The sequence below is a fragment of the Orbicella franksi genome, chromosome 1, assembly GCF_964199315.1.
Source record: "Orbicella franksi chromosome 1, jaOrbFran1.1, whole genome shotgun sequence".
In the NCBI taxonomy this organism is placed as follows: domain Eukaryota; kingdom Metazoa; phylum Cnidaria; class Anthozoa; order Scleractinia; family Merulinidae; genus Orbicella; species Orbicella franksi.
The window spans coordinates 12,599,708-12,620,119 of NC_138145.1; the positions used below are offsets into that span (position 1 = coordinate 12,599,708).

General features: G+C 39.1%; 1 protein-coding gene and 1 pseudogene across 1 annotated transcript; one reads left to right on the forward strand and one right to left on the reverse strand.

Annotated features, from left to right (window-relative positions):
• The first annotated feature begins 4,437 nt into the window (after positions 1–4,437).
• LOC145491636 (short transient receptor potential channel 4-like) lies at positions 4,438–7,016 on the forward strand (annotated as a pseudogene).
• A 7,175-nt stretch (positions 7,017–14,191) lies between these two features.
• LOC145491448 (galanin receptor type 2-like) lies at positions 14,192–17,726 on the reverse strand. Its single transcript, XM_081470646.1, has one exon. The coding sequence runs from the start codon at positions 15,565–15,567 to the stop codon at positions 14,506–14,508; it is 1,062 nt and encodes a 353-aa protein (XP_081326772.1). The 5' UTR covers positions 15,568–17,726; the 3' UTR covers positions 14,192–14,505.
• Between the last annotated feature and the right edge of the window lie 2,686 nt (positions 17,727–20,412).

The window sequence follows — 20,412 nt, forward strand, 5'->3', positions numbered from 1 at the left end:
CCTATCCACAGGGGGGCTTAAAGAGCTTTTAAGACGGAAGAAACTAACCTTGCGTTACATTTATCTGACTATTTTTCTAAACATTTCCAGAGACTTAAGTTCTTAAACACGTCAGCAATTATTTTTATATCCAGACTGATTGACTAGACTTTCGAGGCAATTGTTTCTTTTAAATCATTCCTTGTCACCTTTTCAGTTAGCGTCGAATTGCATCGTCACATTACTGTGTTGTTTTTCAATTGTTACCATAATATTTACTTTAAAAATAGCACGTTCTTCAGACAAACTGTTATGTGTTGATATAGCTGTGAGCATGATACACTTGATTAATTAATCACGAATCACGAACAGAAACAAACCGTAACAAAACTACGTAAAATTTCCCATACTGACTTACAAGCTAGTATTAAATGCCGGCGTCTCAAAAAATATATGTAAAGTTCGGTTTTCTATTCAACGAAAAACTGATTGCGGATATACCAATTTCAACTCGGCAATAGACAATAATAGTTTTTTTTTTCAGATTTTGGCCACATGACAGCGTGGGTGGAGCTAAGAATATTGATTAGAAGGCAAAAATGGACACGAAAATCAGATTGTGTGGTGATTAATTGAAGACATTAAAGGCATCAGGTTGATAATAAACTGAGTTGCGTTTTTCTCTTCCATAGCGGTGTCATGGAAACACGAAACTTCTCCAATAGTTAAACCAATACACTTTGAGAGAGTTACTTAAGTCACCTATCGTGTTTAGAATTTTCAAGAGTGAAAAATTTTAATGAGTCGTCTTGATAGTAAACATTTCAGTTCTCACAAGAAGCCAAAGAGGGAAGAGATTGCCAGATTGTCATATTAGGTTATCTTTAAGAACTGTCGTGTTTCTCAAGAATGTCTTCTGTTAGTATAAACTTCAACCTTCACTATGAAATGATTTCCGAAACGGCAGGCTTGTTTGCGGTTGTTTTACTGGTCGTCATGGTTGTACTCCTTATGTCGCGAACGCGTTCATATCGAAGGTGTTTTCAGTCACAGAGTGTGGGAAAATTATCTAGAAAACCAGTCCCCGAAGAAAACGGAGAGAAGAGCTGCGATCAAGTAAGAACCGTGTTTATATATATAACAAGATAAACTGAAAGTTCACAAAAAAGTTTTTAGTAGATGGAACAGTTTTCATCATATTTTGGATTGTCTTTTTTGTTGTCATGTTATAGTCTAGTGCGTCTTCTAGCCATGGCATCATGTGCCTAAGTGCTCGATGAAGATTGAGTAAATGATTAAAAATGACTAACAATGGTCCAGCCATACACACCATAGGGCTGGAATACAAAATCACTTAATAAATCTGCTTTGAACTACGGTTTTCATTTCTAGGTTTGGCCATATTGGTCGTGCGACTTCCCAATAACAGAGACTGATCCAGAACAACAGTTAACAACATCTTACCAGAGTCCTTGAACGCGATGAAGAGAGACAAAATAACAGGCAAAACTGAAGACGTCCGTAATGAACAATTTCAAAACGTGCTAATAATACTGATGTATCAGGGGCACCCAACGACCGTTTTCTCTTGAATGCTTTTAAGTGCTGTTTTAGGCTATCTGGAGTACTTTTAAGGCTCTGTAGGTTAATTTTAGGTTGCACTAAAAAAAAATTATCTTCTCGGTTACTCTAGGGGAACTTGAGTATTCTCGAATTTATTAGGGCTTTTTTTGTCCATTCCCTTAGATCTTATCGCCTTTCAGAAAATGATAGCTGACCTTTTTTCGGTACCCAAAACGACATTTTTAACAATCCGAAGACAACAGACATTAAATGTTTCATATCACGAAAGACCGAGTTGATAATTCTCTTAAGAAAATCAGAGGGGCTTTAAGGCCTTTCGAACAGACAATTTACCGAAACGATCCGTTGGGTGCTAAGCAAATTAAAAATCTCCGTACATGTGCTTTGGAAGGTTCTCTCAATCTCTTATTCTCTTAAATTCAAGTTCGCGCCACATAACGTTGGCCCCACATGGTGATGATTTGTTCAAGATGAAATAATTTACCACAACTAAGTACTGCCATTTTCTGGTGCATATATTTTGAAATCTCTCCCGATCCATTCTTATACGAAAGCCATTATTAAACAATTAAACTATTAGTCATGGGTTCTGAGGTAGACAACGTTTTTCTGGCTCGTAGAAAACGAGACAGTTAAAAAAGGTAATTTCGACTTTTGTTCTAAAAAAGGAATTCAGATATCTCGATGAGCTCTGCACACATTTCAATAATGTAGATCTTTATTGCTGTAACAATTTTATAAATCGATAAGATGTAGAAGATGATACTACGAAATTGTTTCGACATCTTGTTTCTCGCCTGGAGTGACACGTGTTGTTGTGTTTTCATAACCGCACATAACTCTGAAACCCACAGATCGGTTAGTCAAACGTTCGGTGATCGAACCTAGCTTCGGAACATCATTAGTTCGATTGTGTTCGATTGCCGAACCGAATCGAAATAAACCGAACGATTGAAGTTCGATTAGGTTCGATTACCGAACGTTCGGTTGATTAGGACGAGTTGAAATTCGACTTAGGCTCTCTTATGGACCTTATGGAGTCAACGAGGCTTTCGGCTTTAATTAACTAATTTATTCATGCTTTCGCTATTACTTGCCTTATCCTTACGTGCTCTTTCCAATAGAGTGAACACTATAGTATACTGAAACACAAACACAGCCCACAATCCTCTAACGACTAACGTTCGAACATGTACCATTTTTACTACTTTTGTCAACTTAAGGTTGATAATTATCACGACATCGCTACAGTACCATGAATAAAGCGCAGAAGTTAGCACAGAAGTGTTAAATATCATGTTTACTTAATTACCAGCTGACACAGCAAAACAGTTACACTGCAGCTTATCACCTTGTTTACCAAAACACCCTAGCTCAGAACGTTAAAGCAATTGTTGGATAATAATCCTGTGGGTCTTAGGAATTAATTAAAAAAAAAGTTATTTAGGTGTTACTTATGGGTTCCACGCTTGAATGATAAATGTAAATTTGTGTTAGAATTCAGGGAGTAATCAGGCGAGTAATTTCAAAATCGCAGCGCGAGGCTGATTTGAAATTACTAGCATATTAATTATTTCCTGAATTGTACGAGACTAGTCCAACAACTGAATTAATCAAAACTATAACAAAATTCTCGAACATGATTGGCTATCAGCAGCCCGATTTGAGCATTAATTGGACAGTGTACGCGTCATGCTTGTAATTGGACAGTACGCGTCATTTTGCGCGCGCTGTTGCGGTGCACTTTGTTGAGTAAACTGGTGTGTTTTTCAGCGTTCATAACGACGTTTAATCGTTCAGCGCTCAATCGATGGTTTGTTCGTGATCAACAAATCGGACTCCCGCTTCGCGGTCGTCCGATTTTGTTAATCACTCGTATGATTACAGACCGAATTGGACTCCACTCAGTCCTATTACCATTATTAATCGTTTCAATAACAAATTTCGAGATAACAGTGCAAGTCTTAAAGTCTTTTTTTATTTTCAGCAATGACCAAATGTTTCTTCGAATTTTTTAGTCTTCAAGCATTTTGTGGAAAATTGGTAAGACATAATTGAATAATTCTAATATCATGGTTTTGCGACAGCTTTAATCTTTTTATTGTGTGTGGTATTAGACTTTTCAAATTACAACACACACAGCCTCTAGATTTAGTCCAGCAATGCAGATCTTTCAGCCAATACCCTCATGGCTATACCGACCAATCACGTTCAACGGACCAGACTTATAACATCATCGACTGACAAACACTATTCACTTGACTCTGAAGATGACTTCCGCTCAGGTTGTCGAAACGTCAGTCACCAACAACAGTTCTTTTCAGAACTACAATCACATTGACGATCACACTATACGAATTACTAGCTAACAAATCGGTTTTAAAATTTTTCCCTTTTAATCTTGTAACGCAACACTTTATACACCAGAAATCCATGTGGATAAATCTCAGCGTAATTAGAATTAAGGTCAGTTAACCGTTCAATTGCCCAAAACAACATAAAATTATGTGCATATATATTTAATGTACCACCTGTCATGTCCAGCCAAACTAAGCATTTGAACCTTACCATGGGAACAAAAGCTTCATTTTATGTGTGAATGTTTAATGCCAGGGGCTCAACTTGCCTTGAACTGGGAAGTTAAGTTAAAATTGTCGTAGGAATCGAAGATTGCTGAACTAAGGTTAAGTGGCCAGCCAAAGACAAAGATAGGCAATCAAATAAGAAGGCTTAAAAACAATCGAAAAAATCTCCGTACATCTGCTTTGGAAAGTTCTTTCAATCTCTTATCCTCTTAAATTCAGGTTCGCGCCACATAACGTTGGCCCCACATAGTGACGATTTGTGCAAGATGAAATAATTTTTTTCAGATTGCTGAACTGAGGTTAAGTGGCCAGCCAAAGACAAAGATAGGCAATCAACTAAGAAAGCTTAAAAACAATCGAAAGATCGTAATTACCGTACGTAACTTCAATGGATGCGACAGACATTTACCTCACAAGAACTTCATATGAAAGTGGATGGTACTAGACGGCAATCAATTCGCAAGATGGAACGAAAGCTTTTCGAAGCGATAAAGAAAGGACATTTGGAGACAGTAAGACGTGAATTAAGTTCGTTCGGCCAAAATGCGACATCAACTGTGTCAATAACTCTGGCAAAACAGTTCTGCGGGTAGCGGCGGATTTAGAAGACGTATCCATTCGGAATGACATTATCAAATCCTTACTGAGCGGTGGAGCCGACTTGGAACTCGCTTTGTTGCACGCAGTACGTGAGAGTGACGTGAAATGTGTAGAAATTTTGCTTAGATTTCATGGAATCCCATCAATTCAAACAGATCCTCCTGGAGTAGTGAGGTGCCTCGGTGTAAAACGTCAAAGATACATCCCACCACTGACCCTCGCAGCCTGTTTGCAGAATTTTAGAATTGTTGAGCTTTTTCTGAAGAATGGGTTCACCATTTGTGACCCCCAGACGGATGCTCAACAGTCTGTCAACTCAAACGGAGCGCTTAACGAGAAGCTAGGGCCAGCTGTGTTCCGTTTAAACAGATATCGAGCTCTTCCAAGCCCTGCTTATATTGCCGCATCTTTTCTTCACAACTCACTTAACGGTCCCGTTCGCGTTCATCGCGCTTGCGTTCTTAACAAGGAGTTGTGTGACCTGGCTAAGAAAAGAGTGTTTGGAACTCAGCGATGGCTGTGACGAGTTTCCTGTAGCACTGTTGAATGAATGCCGCTCGATGAAAGAGATAAGATGCGTTGTGGAGATGCAGAATAAAAAAAAGGTTCTGCCTAAGATGGAGGGAGAGTTTCTAAACATTCTGGAGTTTGCCATTGTCACAAGAAACGAAAAGGTAAGCCAGTTTCAAGCTCATTTTTGTTTTGTTTTGCGCTGATTTTTTTTTAGTTTTCAAGCTCATGGTGCAAGACTGCATAAAAACCAGTGTGTGATAATTATTCCTTGTGCTATTAATTTGCAGTTCGCTAGTCATCCTTACAGCCAGCTTGTTTTACTGAACTCAGAAATCTACAGACGCGTCCTGTTCCTGGAGAAAAGTTCATGGAAACAGTTTGTAATGCTGATGGTATCTGCTTTGTTTCCTTTGCTTTTCATGGTTTGGATAGTTTTCGAGAACGTTCGTCCCAATCACAAGGTGGCAAGAATGTTCCATTCTCCATGCATGAAATTCCTCATCCACTGCGGCTCTTATCAAACATTTCTCCTCATGCTCGTTTTGACTTCGCTCCGGGAGTCTCAGAGTAGTTTTCTTTAATATGTCCTAACGGGTGAGTATGGAAGAAGAAAGCACACATCTGCCATTTGTCATGCTATTTGAAAGATGCTGTGTTTCATTTAGGGAATCTCGAGGCGTGACGGCCTTATTGCTCCTGCTTATTGGCCGGGGCTGACTCCGGATTGAACAGTTCGGGCTCGAGCCCTAGGCAGGGCCATCGTGCTACTGTTTTCTTTGGTAGCACACCACTCCCACAGTTCCTCTCTCCGCTCAGGCATTTAAATGCTGAAGGTGAATTAAGACTGCTATCAGTAGATCTCTTTTGCTCGAAAATCCGTAAGAAAGAACGAAAGACACTGAGCGTGGTAAGGTTCAGTTTAATTTTGCTTGCTTCTTTTTGCGCTCGTCTATGTTAAATTTATTGGCGGGAGTAATCCTGCTACGGACTAGCATTCCATACTTTTGGAGTATAAAAATACCTCAGTACAGTCGCTTAACGCAGGCAAAGAAATACAATGTCTGAATAAAGTAGATAGTATTATTATTATAGAGCACGAAGAGTGGCCGGAGGAGTTGTCATTTTTGTGATTAGATAGACCCTTAGTTGAGGTAATTAACTGAGACGATTAAGGAATTTTACTTATAAGTTGTTGTATGTATAACATGCTCTTATAAATATCCTCTTGTCTACGCAGATTGGATAGTTGTCATATATGTCCTCGGGCAGTTAGTCGATATCATTAAGGAAGTTCATCAACAGGGGAGAGTTCGCTTCTTTTCTAACAATTGGAATTACCTCAGTGTCGTAACAGTGACGTCATTTCTTCTTCACTACGTATTCTGGTGGTCTGGCCGCGCAGGGCTAAGAGATAAATTGGATACCATGACGTGGGAGAATCATACCAAATACAGTTCATACACAGTGGTGTTGCTTTCTGACTGCTTTATCGCCGTGGCAGTTCTATTGGCTTTTGTCCAAAACTTCTCATTCATTCAAGCAAACTGTGTCACCGGGCCACTATTACAGGCGTTTAAACAAATGCTATTAGATATAACGTAGTTGTTTTTTTTTTTTATTTCTTCTTCGTCTTCCTTGCCTTTGTTGTTAGTTTCACAAAGCTGTACTTGCAGTATGAGAAAGTCAGGCAGTATTTCCGGATGACTACAGCTGGAACAAATAAAACAGATCCATTACATCTGGAAAGGTAAAAATTGCAGATTTCAGTCTTCGATCATGAACGCAAGTTTTTCACTGGCCCATCGTATAAGGGACTTCGTAAGCCCAACTGGCGTTGTTTGTCAGTTAAGGATGAGCTCTGACAATAGGGCCGTCCATTACCGTCAAAGCTCATTTGCTTTATTTTCAACAACAACAGCAACAACAACAACTTTATTAAACGTCAAAGATAATAACTCTTTACACTTTATTATTAAAAATTACAATTAAGTGAGAAGCAAATATAATAACTGCATAAACCTGCAGGTAGCCTAGGCCGGCCATATTATACCATTAATATACAGTACGCTTACTATTCAACTATTTAGACAAAGATTTCCGAAAATTTTCGTTACAAGCGTTACCAACTATTTTTTCGACGGGTTATCATTTACATATTATCGATACTAGGACCTATGACTAACTTGTCAAAGTTCGTCCGTTTTGGCAATGCCAGGCACCTATATAGTTTGCTGGTTCTAAAATGAGCTAGCACAACATAAAAGGATTCCTGAATGATTGGTTTCGATTGCTAACCGCGCACTCCAGTCCTTTGTAACATGTACACCCACGGAGCTTTTTAGCGTTGTTATCAATCCATCTCTTCTGGCATGTAAATTTCTAGTACTGTAAATTTATTAGTATTTCTTGCAGTAAGAGCGCCTTTGTAGAGTCTTTATAGAATTGAAAAAGAACCTTAAAACCATGAATGATGCCCACATTACCTGACGCGACAAATTGCAACTGAAGTTAAAACTGAGTTAAGTTGAGAATTGGCTAAGTTAGTTTCCTGAAAAACACCGTCTCTGATAAAAATAAACAAATGCTCTGTCACGGTGTTTATATCATTACGCTCGTTATCTGCGCATTTACCATACCATAACCGTACTTCAACGACTTCCGCTTCTGTAAAATCCATACGAAGTCCGCATCCAGTGAGAACTTGTGTTGCTCATCGATTTTACGATTCTTGATGTTTTCACTTTCGGTGGCCGAGTCTTCTTCAACTTATATCTTTTAATTTAGACCTTTAAAATAGCTTATTTTAATTAAAGATGGACAGCAATTTAAAAGTAAGCCGCGAGCGTACCTCATTTGCATAACGTTCACATCCCATCGAGCGATCGAGCGACACATCTTCCCATAACTCACGATAACTCGTGTTGCATTTGCGCACTTCACGAGTTAAAAAGGAGCTTCCATGCTTTTAGATCAGGAAGGATCAGAGAGGTACAAATTAAGTAAGGTACTACCATGTTAACAATTACAACTTGTTATTTTTCTATTATTCAGGTTACCAAGCAGCGTGGGAGCGATCTTCTGGTTGCTTTTCGGACAGATAAATCGGGAAAATTTTAAGATTGAAGAGGAAGAGTGTGAAGCTATATGGCAAACTGGGATGATCTTGTTCGGCGCTTTTAACGTTGTGGCGGTTCTTGTGGCTCTTACCATGTTGATTGCTATGTTAAACGAGTCTTACTCTCACACGGATAGCGGTAAGTGTTACTTGAAGTCTTCACACTCTTCGTCCGGTCTCCGAATCTCGCACCAACTGTTTATCTACCTACCGACAATACCGGTGGTACATATGACAGGTCACGTGATGGGGATGAACCCTCCCTTGTCGCAATACTATACGATGTCGTAGCATGGCTTTCATATGATAATGACTTGGTGAAATTCGTGAACTTTTCAAATATGATTACGATGTGATGTTTGAGACACGAGAACATCAATTTTAGTGTGAGGCATTTCATTATGAAAATGACCGTAAAGTTCCTTCAGTAACAGTTGATGCACTGAACATCTTTCTGTCGTTTGTTGAACCATTTCGTGTCGCAGTAATACGTTGTCTTGTTTTTTGTATGGTACTGACGATCATGATTGGCAGGCCAACTTGGATGCTGAGTGGAAATTCACCAGGACAAAACTGTGGTTTAGCTGGATTCACAAGGAAAGCGTTCTTCAGTGACCGCCATTCAATCTGCTGTACTTGTTACTTCCGTTCGTTTGGATCATCAAGCGTCTTGTTATAGCCTGCTGCTCAAAAAAAGTCTTGGTTAGTAGTTTTGCTTTACGATTAGCTCATCGCGTCTTGATGTACTACCAGATTCTCACAACTATTTAGCCTGTGTACGCAGACCTCCGGCACAGGATTACAAGATCGCTTTGGCATAAAACATATAACCTGTGTACACAATTCCATTTTGTGTTCACAATGTTTCCTCGCAAAAGTTCTTTAAAACATAATTCTTGAACAGGATAAGGCGAAAAAATTTTAAAAGCGTCTCATAGACTGTCATTTCTCCGCTCTGTATTCAGTTGAATTTGGAGACGACGCCGTGACGAAATTTACACCAAGCGTGCTCAGCGTAGTAACCTGTGTACGTTTCGGTCCGTGGAAATTAGTAGAAATTTAATCCCATATCGAGAACACGATTTAAGACGCCGATAAACAGATGTCCTTCACCACGAATGTTTTCAGGGAAGATGGGAGAGGGCGGGTGTACGAAAGCTATGATCTTACTCGACAAATGACAAATCAGTATCCTGAGCACCTTATCCGATTATGCTGTCTACTTAAACCAGGAATTTTAACTTGAAAAATTCTCTGACAGCGGAAATTCTCCAAACGTTTGGTGAAGGGGAAGGCAAAAGCGACCTGGAAAGTCAGAAGAATTGATGAAAAGGAGGTAGGAAAGGCAACAAAATTGCTTTTAAACTTTAAAACAAGCTAAATCATTATTTCATTTCTTTTCGTGTCACAATTGCCTTGACGTACTACGGGGTATAGGGAGGCGCGGTGGCTTCATGGTTAGTGCGCTCGTCTCTGGATCGAGCGGTCCGGGTTCGAGCCCTGGCCGGGGACATTGTGTTGTGTTCTTGGGCAAGACACTTTACTCTCACAGTGCCTCTCTCCACCCAGGTGTATAAATGGGTACCGGCAAACTTAATGCTGGGGGTAACCCTGCGATGGACTAGCATCCCATCCAGGGGGGAGTAGAAATACTTCTAGTCGCTTCATGCTACAGAAACCGGGATAAGCTCCGGCCTGATGGGCCACTTGGCTCGCATGCAGACTTTACCTACCTTTTACCTTACTACGGGGTATGGCTTAAACGCTGTCCTCTGTCTGATCAATGTAACATTGCATTCTATTTATTCCTCTCAGTAGAAATACACGAGTAGTGATTGTTCTAATTTTATTTTGTTGAACAAAGTCCTCTCTTCTTTCAGTCGCTCACAAAACCCACATGTGAGTTTTCCTTCCGGCAAAAGATTTCCCACTCACACAAGAAAAAGACGTTAATGGACCTTCTCGGCGATATGGCGGCCATTTTGAATTATATTGTTTCAAATAGCTATTATGGGATGCTCAGGGGGCAAATATATACTAATTTGCCCCTCCTGAGCATCCCATAATAGCTATTTAAAGCAATAGAATTCAAAATAGCCGCCCTATCGCCGAAAAGGACCATTAAGAGATTTTGTTTTATGGTAATGGTGATGTCACAGTAAAGACATCACAAAAATGCTCAATCATTGACGAACAAGTCGAGGTCACATACATTGTCATAGCAACAGTAAGACCTGTTAAGTTCAAAGTAAAAAGTGGGGGTAACCAAATTCGTATTTGAGTTATAAGCACTTAAGCGTAATTTTAACATATTGTGCTGTTGCTATGGTGATATTTTGAAGTTACCATATGAGGTTACCACATTTGAACATTTGTGCCATACCAACTTGGTAACATCACTTGCATGATAAAGAGTGGTATCATTAATCTGTTAAAGTATGTTGGAAGGTGCTGAAAACTGTTACCAGCCACCTAAATATTTCACTTTTTTTGCCATGAAACAAAATGTCACTCTCTACTCCGCCTACTGCCTTCTGTAATCCTCTAAAGGTTTGATTGTCTTTTGGATATTTCAGAGACGAGAGGTGATTCGCCTCCTGATCCTGAGAAATCTGGCCAACAAATCGTGTTACTTAGAGAGTGGAACCGACTCGAGCGACTCGGGCGAAGAACAGGTCAGCCAAAATACAGGCTCCCTTTCCAACGATACTTCGGAGACCAGACAAGGAAATAAATTTGTAACCATAGAAACGTCATTTTGAAATTAAATCGAGTTGAGGTACCACGCTGCTACGAAGTCAGGCATACGAATTTTGTAGCAAGCAAGTTTTGTAACCTGGTTTGATAACCTGCTTGAGGAGGAATAGTCTGGAACTGAAAGAGAGAATGTGGCAAACCGTTCGAAGAGGTAAATCGTCAAGTGTACTTTTGTACCTTACATGGTTTCCATCTTTTTATGTTTCCTGATGGTTTCTTCGCTTTTATATTTCTATATAATTACTAGATTTAGATTTCACATGGTCTTATTCATAGGCGTAGCTTAGAATGCTTTAAAATTCAGTTTTATATAAGCACAATTGTAATAGTTGATTGGTCTTAATTTTATGGTTATAATAGTTGAGTTTGTCAGGGCTCCTTTTGATAACAGAGTCAGCTTTGACTCTGACTGGGTTGCCCTGGGTAAATAAATAAATAAATAAATAAATAAATAAATAAATAAATAAATAAATAAATAAATAAAGAAAATAAAGGTGTATGCATGTGTAAGAGTTTGTAAAAACCCTCCAAAGTATTTGGCCTCAATACACACGATCTAAGTGTCTTTGACATACCTTAAATAGTGTACATGTGAAAAGAAATAATGGTCTATGTTTCGCTTGATAGAGAAATAAGGAAGATGCTACTTAAACAGTTGATAACAAAAGCAATTAAGAAAATTCCTCCGGCGTACACATTAGATATATATCTTTGACCAAACGCCTTTAAAAGTTTTAACACTGCCTCAGTTTCCTTTCCTTGAAATCAGATTTTACACGTTGCCTTTGATTTTGTATTTTTGGTAAACTCTTTGAGTTTCACAAATAACTTTTATTCACATTTTCCTCTTTTCATTCTTTTCCAAAAAGCACATATTTACATAACTCAAAACATATATATAATAACTCAAACGTTCTGTAGCTTTCGGCGTTTTTTTTAAATTGAATTTTCAATTATTCTGGTGTAGTGTTTGCCTTGGCCTAGACTGATTGAAAACTAACTTTACCCTACGTGAGTCAATCGGAGGGCTCTCAAGAGTCTAGAGTGCAAAATTCTGATATTTGGAGTGCTAATCGGGCTAACCAACGAGCTAATTAGACTGACCGCAGTGCTAATTAGGCTAACCGTCGTACTAATGCGGCTAAAAGTAGCAATTCGACATTTAAGTCGAACTCGAACACGTGAAATGGGCATTTCTGATATCTGCAGTCTGGCAGGTAATTTGATAGCACGCACGTTCATAGAAATTGGAAAAGAAAATCATTTGGATCAGCTTTTAAATGATTTGAAGACGGTTTGTCGGCGATCAGTCAGGTGTGACCGGAATTTTAACACATGGGAGGGTAAATCTATTTTGCCAGTAAAAGCTGAGTCAGAATCATTTGAGCCAGTTAAAAATTTTCTTTTTTTTTAAGAGTGAAGTCCCGTTCGGTCTGTACATGTAATGATTCAAGTGACTGACAAATTAAATCGGAAGATTGCATGCTGAATGGGAGTACGATTTGTTATTTAGTAGTATGATTCCAGAAAAAAAACTGGACGACACGAAGTCTTGTCACTAGCCTGCGAACAGGTTCCCAGCGAGTGCGGAAAAAAATTCGGCGAGCGAAGCGAGCCGTTTAGCATGAAATAATGCGCTCTCTCTCGTCACCAGACCGCTCTCGGCTCGCCCCGCTCGCCCAAGACCACACTCGGCTAGCTCGCAGTAAACCCAACCGGTAGCCCGTTCGCAGGCTATCCCGTCACTAATTAAAAATATCGATAACAGAATTTGAAAAGAAAACCCAAAAATTTTTTAACGTTTTGGCGAATAAAAGTAGTTGAGTCGTCTACGAGATCCATGATGGAAGAAATGCGTTCAAGTTCCAACTGTCCGATAACCGAGCGGGGAAATGACACGCGTAAAGTGACCAAAGGCATGAGGCATATAATGTTCAATAAATGCTGCTAATCACCAATCAGATGCGTGAATTCTGTTATAAAACAATAAGGGTTTTCTGGCTTATATTCTCCGAACTCAGACCTCGAACTTCAAACTTTGAGCTTGGCGGGTCAGGTAGCAGCTCTCGTAAGGTCTCACATGACTGGCTTGTTGCCCTTTGAGAGGCCAATGGAACAAACAATCCCGGCCCTAGAACAATAACAATAACAGCTGCTAACAAGCAAAAGAATAGGCCATTTCCGAGTTGCCTTTACCTCTGTTTCAAAACGATTCTTGTTGCACAACCTTTCATATGGATATGAGATTTTCTTTCACGTTCATTGTCTTGCACATTAAACTCATTTCCATATGAAAAGTTGTACACCAGGACTCGTTTTGAAACAGGGGGAAAAAGCAACACAGAAATAGCTTATTACAAGCTTACGAGAGCTGATACACTTCTGAACTTTTGACAGGTGTCGAAACCAAGCAAAAATAATATTTTTTGCTAATTTGCATCAGATTCGACCCACTTGAATATCTGCGTTTGAGCCGGGCTTAATAGTGCTTTTATTTCTTGAATCTTAAATGAAAGGCATAAAAACGTAGTCTCTGCAGGTAATTTGCCTTAGCAAATAGATTATGCTCTGCGGGAAGTTTCTATTAAACTTCTAAGTCGAAGTTCTTAATTGCAATACTGTATATTTTACGATTTAAATTAGCTTTAAATTTGTCCATTGTACAACTCATTTACCTGGAAACACGCTAAATCATTATAACTCCCGTAAAAGACAGTGGATTTCCATTAATCCTGCCACCTATGGCCCAAAAAAAAAGAAAAAAAAAATCAAGCCGTATTGACGGCGTTGTATTCTTATGGAAAATTTCTCTTATTTTTCGTCCTGGTGGGAATGATAGTTGTTATTTAAATATCATTTACGTGTCTAGCTGGTTCGCAAACAGCTTTGCACTAAAGAAACTGAATGTGACTTGGAATTCTATCTTTCTTAACTTGATTCCTTAATTGAGGCGTTTTTATTCCAACTGATTCACAATTTGGACTAATGTTGTTGTGATGTTTAGCCGTGTGTGGAAATAAAACGAAACAACGTTTAAGTATACTAATAAATACTACGTGCAAAAATTTCACAACGCTGTGGGTTCTAGACACTTTTATAATTAACAATTGTCAGCTTTATTCATTTTGTTTGAATTAAAATTCAACTTATGCAAATATCGTGTAATACAACTACGGACGCTGTACTCACGCACACAGTTTAATGTTTAAACTGGAAACGGACACTGACTATTTATTGATGTGACTGTGAAGTGTTTGGTTTGCTTGAGAGGAAAACGTAGTAACAAGTTCACTGGTCATAAACTTGAAGGAATGAAATCGAAGTAGAGAAAGAATTCTCTGCCTCTTAGCTTACTTTACGTTACAGTGCTTTCTAACTCAAAACATGGGCATCATTACTGGAACGTACTGTCCTCCCGACTTGAGATAGACTAACATCATAAACGGCATTCTTTGCAAACGGTTTACAACAGTGAATCCTGAGGTTACAAATCATCTTAAACCCGTCACGATAGTTCGAACTTTGTAAAGCGTACAATAAAGGATTGAAAAAAGAGTTTGCAAAAAGTAAAAACCGAGAAAGTCTATGCAGTACAAATAATGTTTCGTAGTTTTCCTGCACAGTTTTGATATCGGTGGAGACAAGAAAAAGAAAGTAGATAGCAAATGGCAGAGAGCAGGCAGCGAAGATAACTGCCAGCCAGATGACGAGGCGAGCCAGCTGCCTTTTTGCTCGTCTTTCTGCTTCTGTGATGGCCGATTCCGAGCAAATTGTTCGTGTGAAGTATAAACCGCGGATGATTTCGAAATAGCAAATGAAAAGTGTAAGGGAGCTTATGATGCCAAAACCAGCGCAGGTGAATATGATGAAAGGCTTGTGAAGGGAATATTCATCTAAACTCCAAGGACGTTTACATGGATATTTGGAAGATGTAATGTCGTACGTATTGGCTTGGATATCTGGGATGCACGACAACAGACCAAGGATCCATGGTAATGCTATGCAATATTTAACGTTATCTTCATTTATCCTCAAATTAGATCGAAAAGGTTTCACAAGCGCCAGATATCTTTCTATCGCTATCGTGCAAACTGTAAGAACAGCTACGTTGATGGTGATTGGAACTACGGCATTTCCCGCGAACAGCTTGCAGATCAAATCGCCAGTGAGTCCTTGCAGACGAACTTTCGTCAAAGCAAAGTCGTACAGGCCAGGGCAGAGAAGCAAAGTCAGAAAATCAGCCACAGCCAAGTTCGTGAGTAGATAATTTGTTGTTGTGTGCATGGAGGAGGTTTTCAGCACGATTGTTATAATGATGCCGTTTCCCACAACACCAGGAATGATTATGATCGCGTGCAATACAGCGAAAACAATGTCCTGAGTTGTGAGGGAATTGCCATCTTGTTGAGATAGATCCAAGCTCGTGTTGTTCATTTTTAAACTTTATCGTTTCGGTCTGATTTCACGAATTAGAAGATAACAGGTGTCTGTGTAACCCGTCGGCAGTTTTAACCTTGTTGGAGGAAATCATACGCCACTTTTCTCAATAGAAAGAAAACCGTCAATCTTACTCAATGAGCTCCCTCTTACATAGGTTTGTCGAAAAGGTCAACAACCATTCGACGCGACAGCTGAAAAGACGATCGTAAGTAATTATTTACATTTTCGTAAAGCATTGATAGCCTTTCATGTTAATATGCTGCCGAAAGCGAAATGTTGAATTTGCACATTAATTTGGCTTATCTACTCAGGACAGCTGGTTATATTCCAACTGCTGGGCAACATCAGTTGGAAAATGGACACCATCGTTAAGTATTTGTTTTATCTTTAACACACTAAAAATATAAATATTACCATGCAGAAGTGGTCATTAAACGGTTCGTGCAAGTAAAGGTTGAGAAGATTTCATTTGGCTCTCAAGAATTCACATACAAGTTTTCTTTTGCTATTAAAATGTAAAACAGTTTCTTAATTCCGGACACGAATTTAGGCAATTATCAATAGCATATGTGGAAAGAACTAAGGCCAGTCTTATAATCTTAGTTATATTCTAATATTCGTAAAGTCGTAAAAATATTTTTAGTAATAGGGAGTAGAATTGTCTTTTTTAAAGAAATACAATCTTTTACAGTCCATTCGTCTCATTTTCGTGAGCTATATAATGAAGCAAATTCCTGGTTACCTGCCGGGCCATTCAACCATTCTATGTTCATTCTATGCATAATTCCAAAATAAAACTTTAAATACAAACCCTCGATTGACATTGATGAATGAAAGGAAATAGTTGACAGAAACCCAGCAACGAAACTAGCTATCATATGAACGAGACTCAATATTTGCTATCTTGAAGCAGTTTCGCATTTGCAAGGTAACATTTCTGAACATCAATTCCAACATCAAATTGGAGTTCAAACAGCTAGAAAAAGCTCAAAGTAGGGCCCATCAGGTGAAGTATTGTTGTTGTTGTTGTTGCACGGCCGGTTGGAAACCCCTTCTGAAACACGAGCAATGAGTTTGATTGCCTCGTTCATGTATTGACCCTAGCATTTTATAGAAAAGAAGAAAACAAAAAGCTGCGATCGCGGGTATAGCTGGTTAGCCGCATGCATGCAACAAGCTTACACTTTCCTGCACACTGTGATGTGACCTAAGCAACTGGGAGGGGAGCACAAGTGAGTTTGTAAAATGACTCATCGTGGTAGTTCACGGTCACTTTTTTGTTTGATTAGCGCCATCTGTTATACGCTTTCCACAATGCGTACAGATTTCACCAAGTTAACAAATGACGTGTGGAACTGGATGTCTAATGGCAATCATATTCTGGCTTTTCCGAATAATTCAGGTCAATTCATGATCCACGCGTGCAAGTGTCAAACCCAGTGAAGCAGACTCGCCAAATTCGAACTTTAATTTTCAGTCTTAACGCAAGGTTTGTTTAATAGCGTCACCATTCGTAATAGCCGTGCTCGAGTAGAGCTACGTTTTTCTTTCTGGGGAAATAGTACAACAGCAAATTTGTTAGTCTGATTATGAAACGCTGTTGCAAGAAGTTGAACGCTGACATAGCTTGGCGGGTCAAGCCAGACATTATTAATACAACCAAACATCTCAGTAGTTTTAGAATCACATTTTTAATATGGGCTCAGTTATTCAAAGGGCTATTAAGCTTGTTAGGTTTAGCGTTTTGAATTTGGTTTTGCTCTATATTTTTCCCATCAGTTTTGACCTTGAAACGTCAGAATCTTCAAAATATCAGTAATGTGAGACGTGAAAAAAGAGGCAAAGATAAATTTATAACACTGGACCAGTTGTGACCGGCTTTCTAACGACAAGATGAAATCAAATTTCAGTTATTAGCCTTTAGTATCACCCAACTAGTGGACTAATGCAAATCCTGCATTTTGATTGGCTACGCTACTAGGGGACTATTAGTAATAGTCCTCGAGTAGCGAAATTGGCGCCATCGAGCGTGACGTTTTCTTTCGTTTTATTCCCAAATAAATATTTCTTCAACTTGCATTTGCTAACTTTATCATTACCTTTTCTGTCCGACTAGTTGGTTGATACTAAAACAATTAGATCCTTCGCTCTCAAGGGCCACGGGCCAATAGCCCATTCGGCTTCGCCTCTTGGGTTATTGACCCTTCAAAATATCAGTAATGTGAGACGTGAAAAAAGAGGCAAAGATAAATTTATAACACTGGACCAGTTGTGACCGGCTTTCTAACGACAAGATGAAATCAAATTTCAGTTATTAGCCTTTAGTATCACCCAACTAGTGGACTAATGCAAATCCTGCATTTTGATTGGCTACGCTACTAGGGGACTATTAGTAATAGTCCTCGAGTAGCGAAATTGGCGCCATCGAGCGTGACGTTTTCTTTCGTTTTATTCCCAAATAAATATTTCTTCAACTTGCATTTGCTAACTTTATCATTACCTTTTCTGTCCGACTAGTTGGTTGATACTAAAACAATTAGACCCTTCGCTCTCAAGGGCCACGGGTCAATAGCCCATTCGGCTTCGCCTCTTGGGCTATTGACCGTTAGCCCCTGCGGGCTACGGGTCTAATTGTTAATTATCAGTTGTTCTTGAGAGGATATATAGATCGGTGGCTGTTGTAGGAATTATAATCACTAGAAGTATAAATATCACACTGAATAAAATCATCGAAAAAAGTAAAATCATCCATTTCGTAATCTCAGTGCACCTTTATGTATCTCTGTGCATCTTTGATTTTGCGTCCATGTAAAGGCAGAGAACACCACAAAGTTAGTACATAACTGCTGTGATTAGCCAGTATTGTCTAAGGTTCCAATACCGGTCGAAATTCGCCAGCTTTGACAGACACTGCAGGTCACTTCAAGACCCACGTGGTGTCTTGGCTCTCAGTTCTCTTAGCCATTACTTTAAAGAGTGAAAGAAAATCCCAAGTTATTTGCCAAAACCTTAGAAAGTTTCAGAAAAGAAAAGGAATAATAACAAAAGTATTCTAGTTTTGCGTTGACCGGCGATCGCTGTCGTTTGTTAGTACACTCTGTCAGTTTTACATTTGTTAGTACACTCTTTCAGTTTACATCTGTTGTAGTGTCTTGTCGAAGAAGCCAAATCCATGTGTTATCCTGTCATAACAAAACAGGTTGGACATTTGGGTACATGATCTAGGAGACAGAAGGAAGGGGGGACTTTGAAAACTGTACAGAGCACGATCCAATAGACTGAATTTATTAAAGATTTTAAAATTGTTATAAAATAACCTGAGCTCGCTATGACTGCAAATGCAGGGCTCTGAAGGCCCTCTTTGAGATACAGATTCACGCAGGAAGAAAAAATGCTGTTTCCGGAGGTTTCATCACTAAGCATTGCGGGTAGAGAAAACATCTATTCATTATGAACTGCTGTTTCTGTTGCTTGCTGTGTTAAATACATGTCAGATAACAACTAAAAGTACCCAAGAACAGATGGACTAGGTTTAATTTACATAACCTGATGTAAACACGAGTGCGAGTTTCCGGGCGTTTCCTCGTCGGGAGAAAAGGTGAATCTTTTTCTTTTTGCATAAATTTGCAGCTTTCAACTGCGTGATGTTGTAAATATTAATTGCGTTCCTTTTTTCGATCAATAACTTTTTTCTATGTCATTTGCCTCTGTCAGAGCAGGTCGTAACCGTCACTCTGTAAAGAAAAGCTTTGTCCTGTTAAGATGATCAGGATTAATTTGGGACTCAAAAGGTTTGGTGCCGCCAAAGACCGAATTGACGGACTGTTTGTGCTTGATGCAGTGATGCAAACAAAAAGGGGTTCACCTTTTCTCCCGACGAAGAAACGCCCGGAAACTCGCACTCGTGTTTACATCAGGTGATGTAAATTAAACCTAGTCCATCTGTTCTTGGCTACTTTAGTTGTTATCTGACATGTATTTAACACAGCAACCAACACAAACCAGCAGTTCATAACGAATAGGTGTTTTTTCTACCCGCAATGCTTATTATCTCGGCTCTCATTTAATTTCAGGTTTTACACTTGAATCGAAAATAACCACCTCAAGAGTGTTTACGGTTCTGGTAATTATAGTGGACTGAGAATGTTATTGAATTGGTTTTCAAAATAAGTTTGCTTCTAGCGAGCTAGGTTATATGTTTAAAATGACCGAAATAAAAGTTCTTCAAGATGATCCGATAACGCCTGATAACTAAACGAATTTTGAACTTACATGATCGAGTGGCAAGGGTGCCGATGGCAACTCTTAGATTTTCCTATTATTTTAGAACTGGTGAGTTTTGTTTTGAGGGTGTTTTGGGCCTTCGTTGCAACGGGCACGATTTACACCTGTTAGGTTCCAAAGCAAATATAGCTAATGGATGGGCTACATCCGCCGGTCCCGAGTGTCGGACTCGTTGACTAAATTCAATAGCTTTCACCCATGTTTACTGGCCCAATTTTAAATTAACTTGGTTTTAGAAGAGTAAGCATTTCAGGAATTGGATGTCTGTATTTAGCTGCCTTGGGCGTACAAATTAATTCACCTGCCGCTCACTTCAATGGCTATCTTGTACACCATTTGAACAGTGAATCAACTTTTTGCTTATCACGGGCTTTGATCATCATTACGGACTAAACAATTTACGCTCTATTTTTAGTCGATTTAGACGTTTTAAGCAAAGATCCGAATCAAGGGATTTTTACCTCTTTTCAAGTTCACAAATTGCCAACAAGCTTGAATGTAAAAGCAGCAATTCTTCTGCTCACAAAGCACTGCACCGAGACGTTGACATTTGTA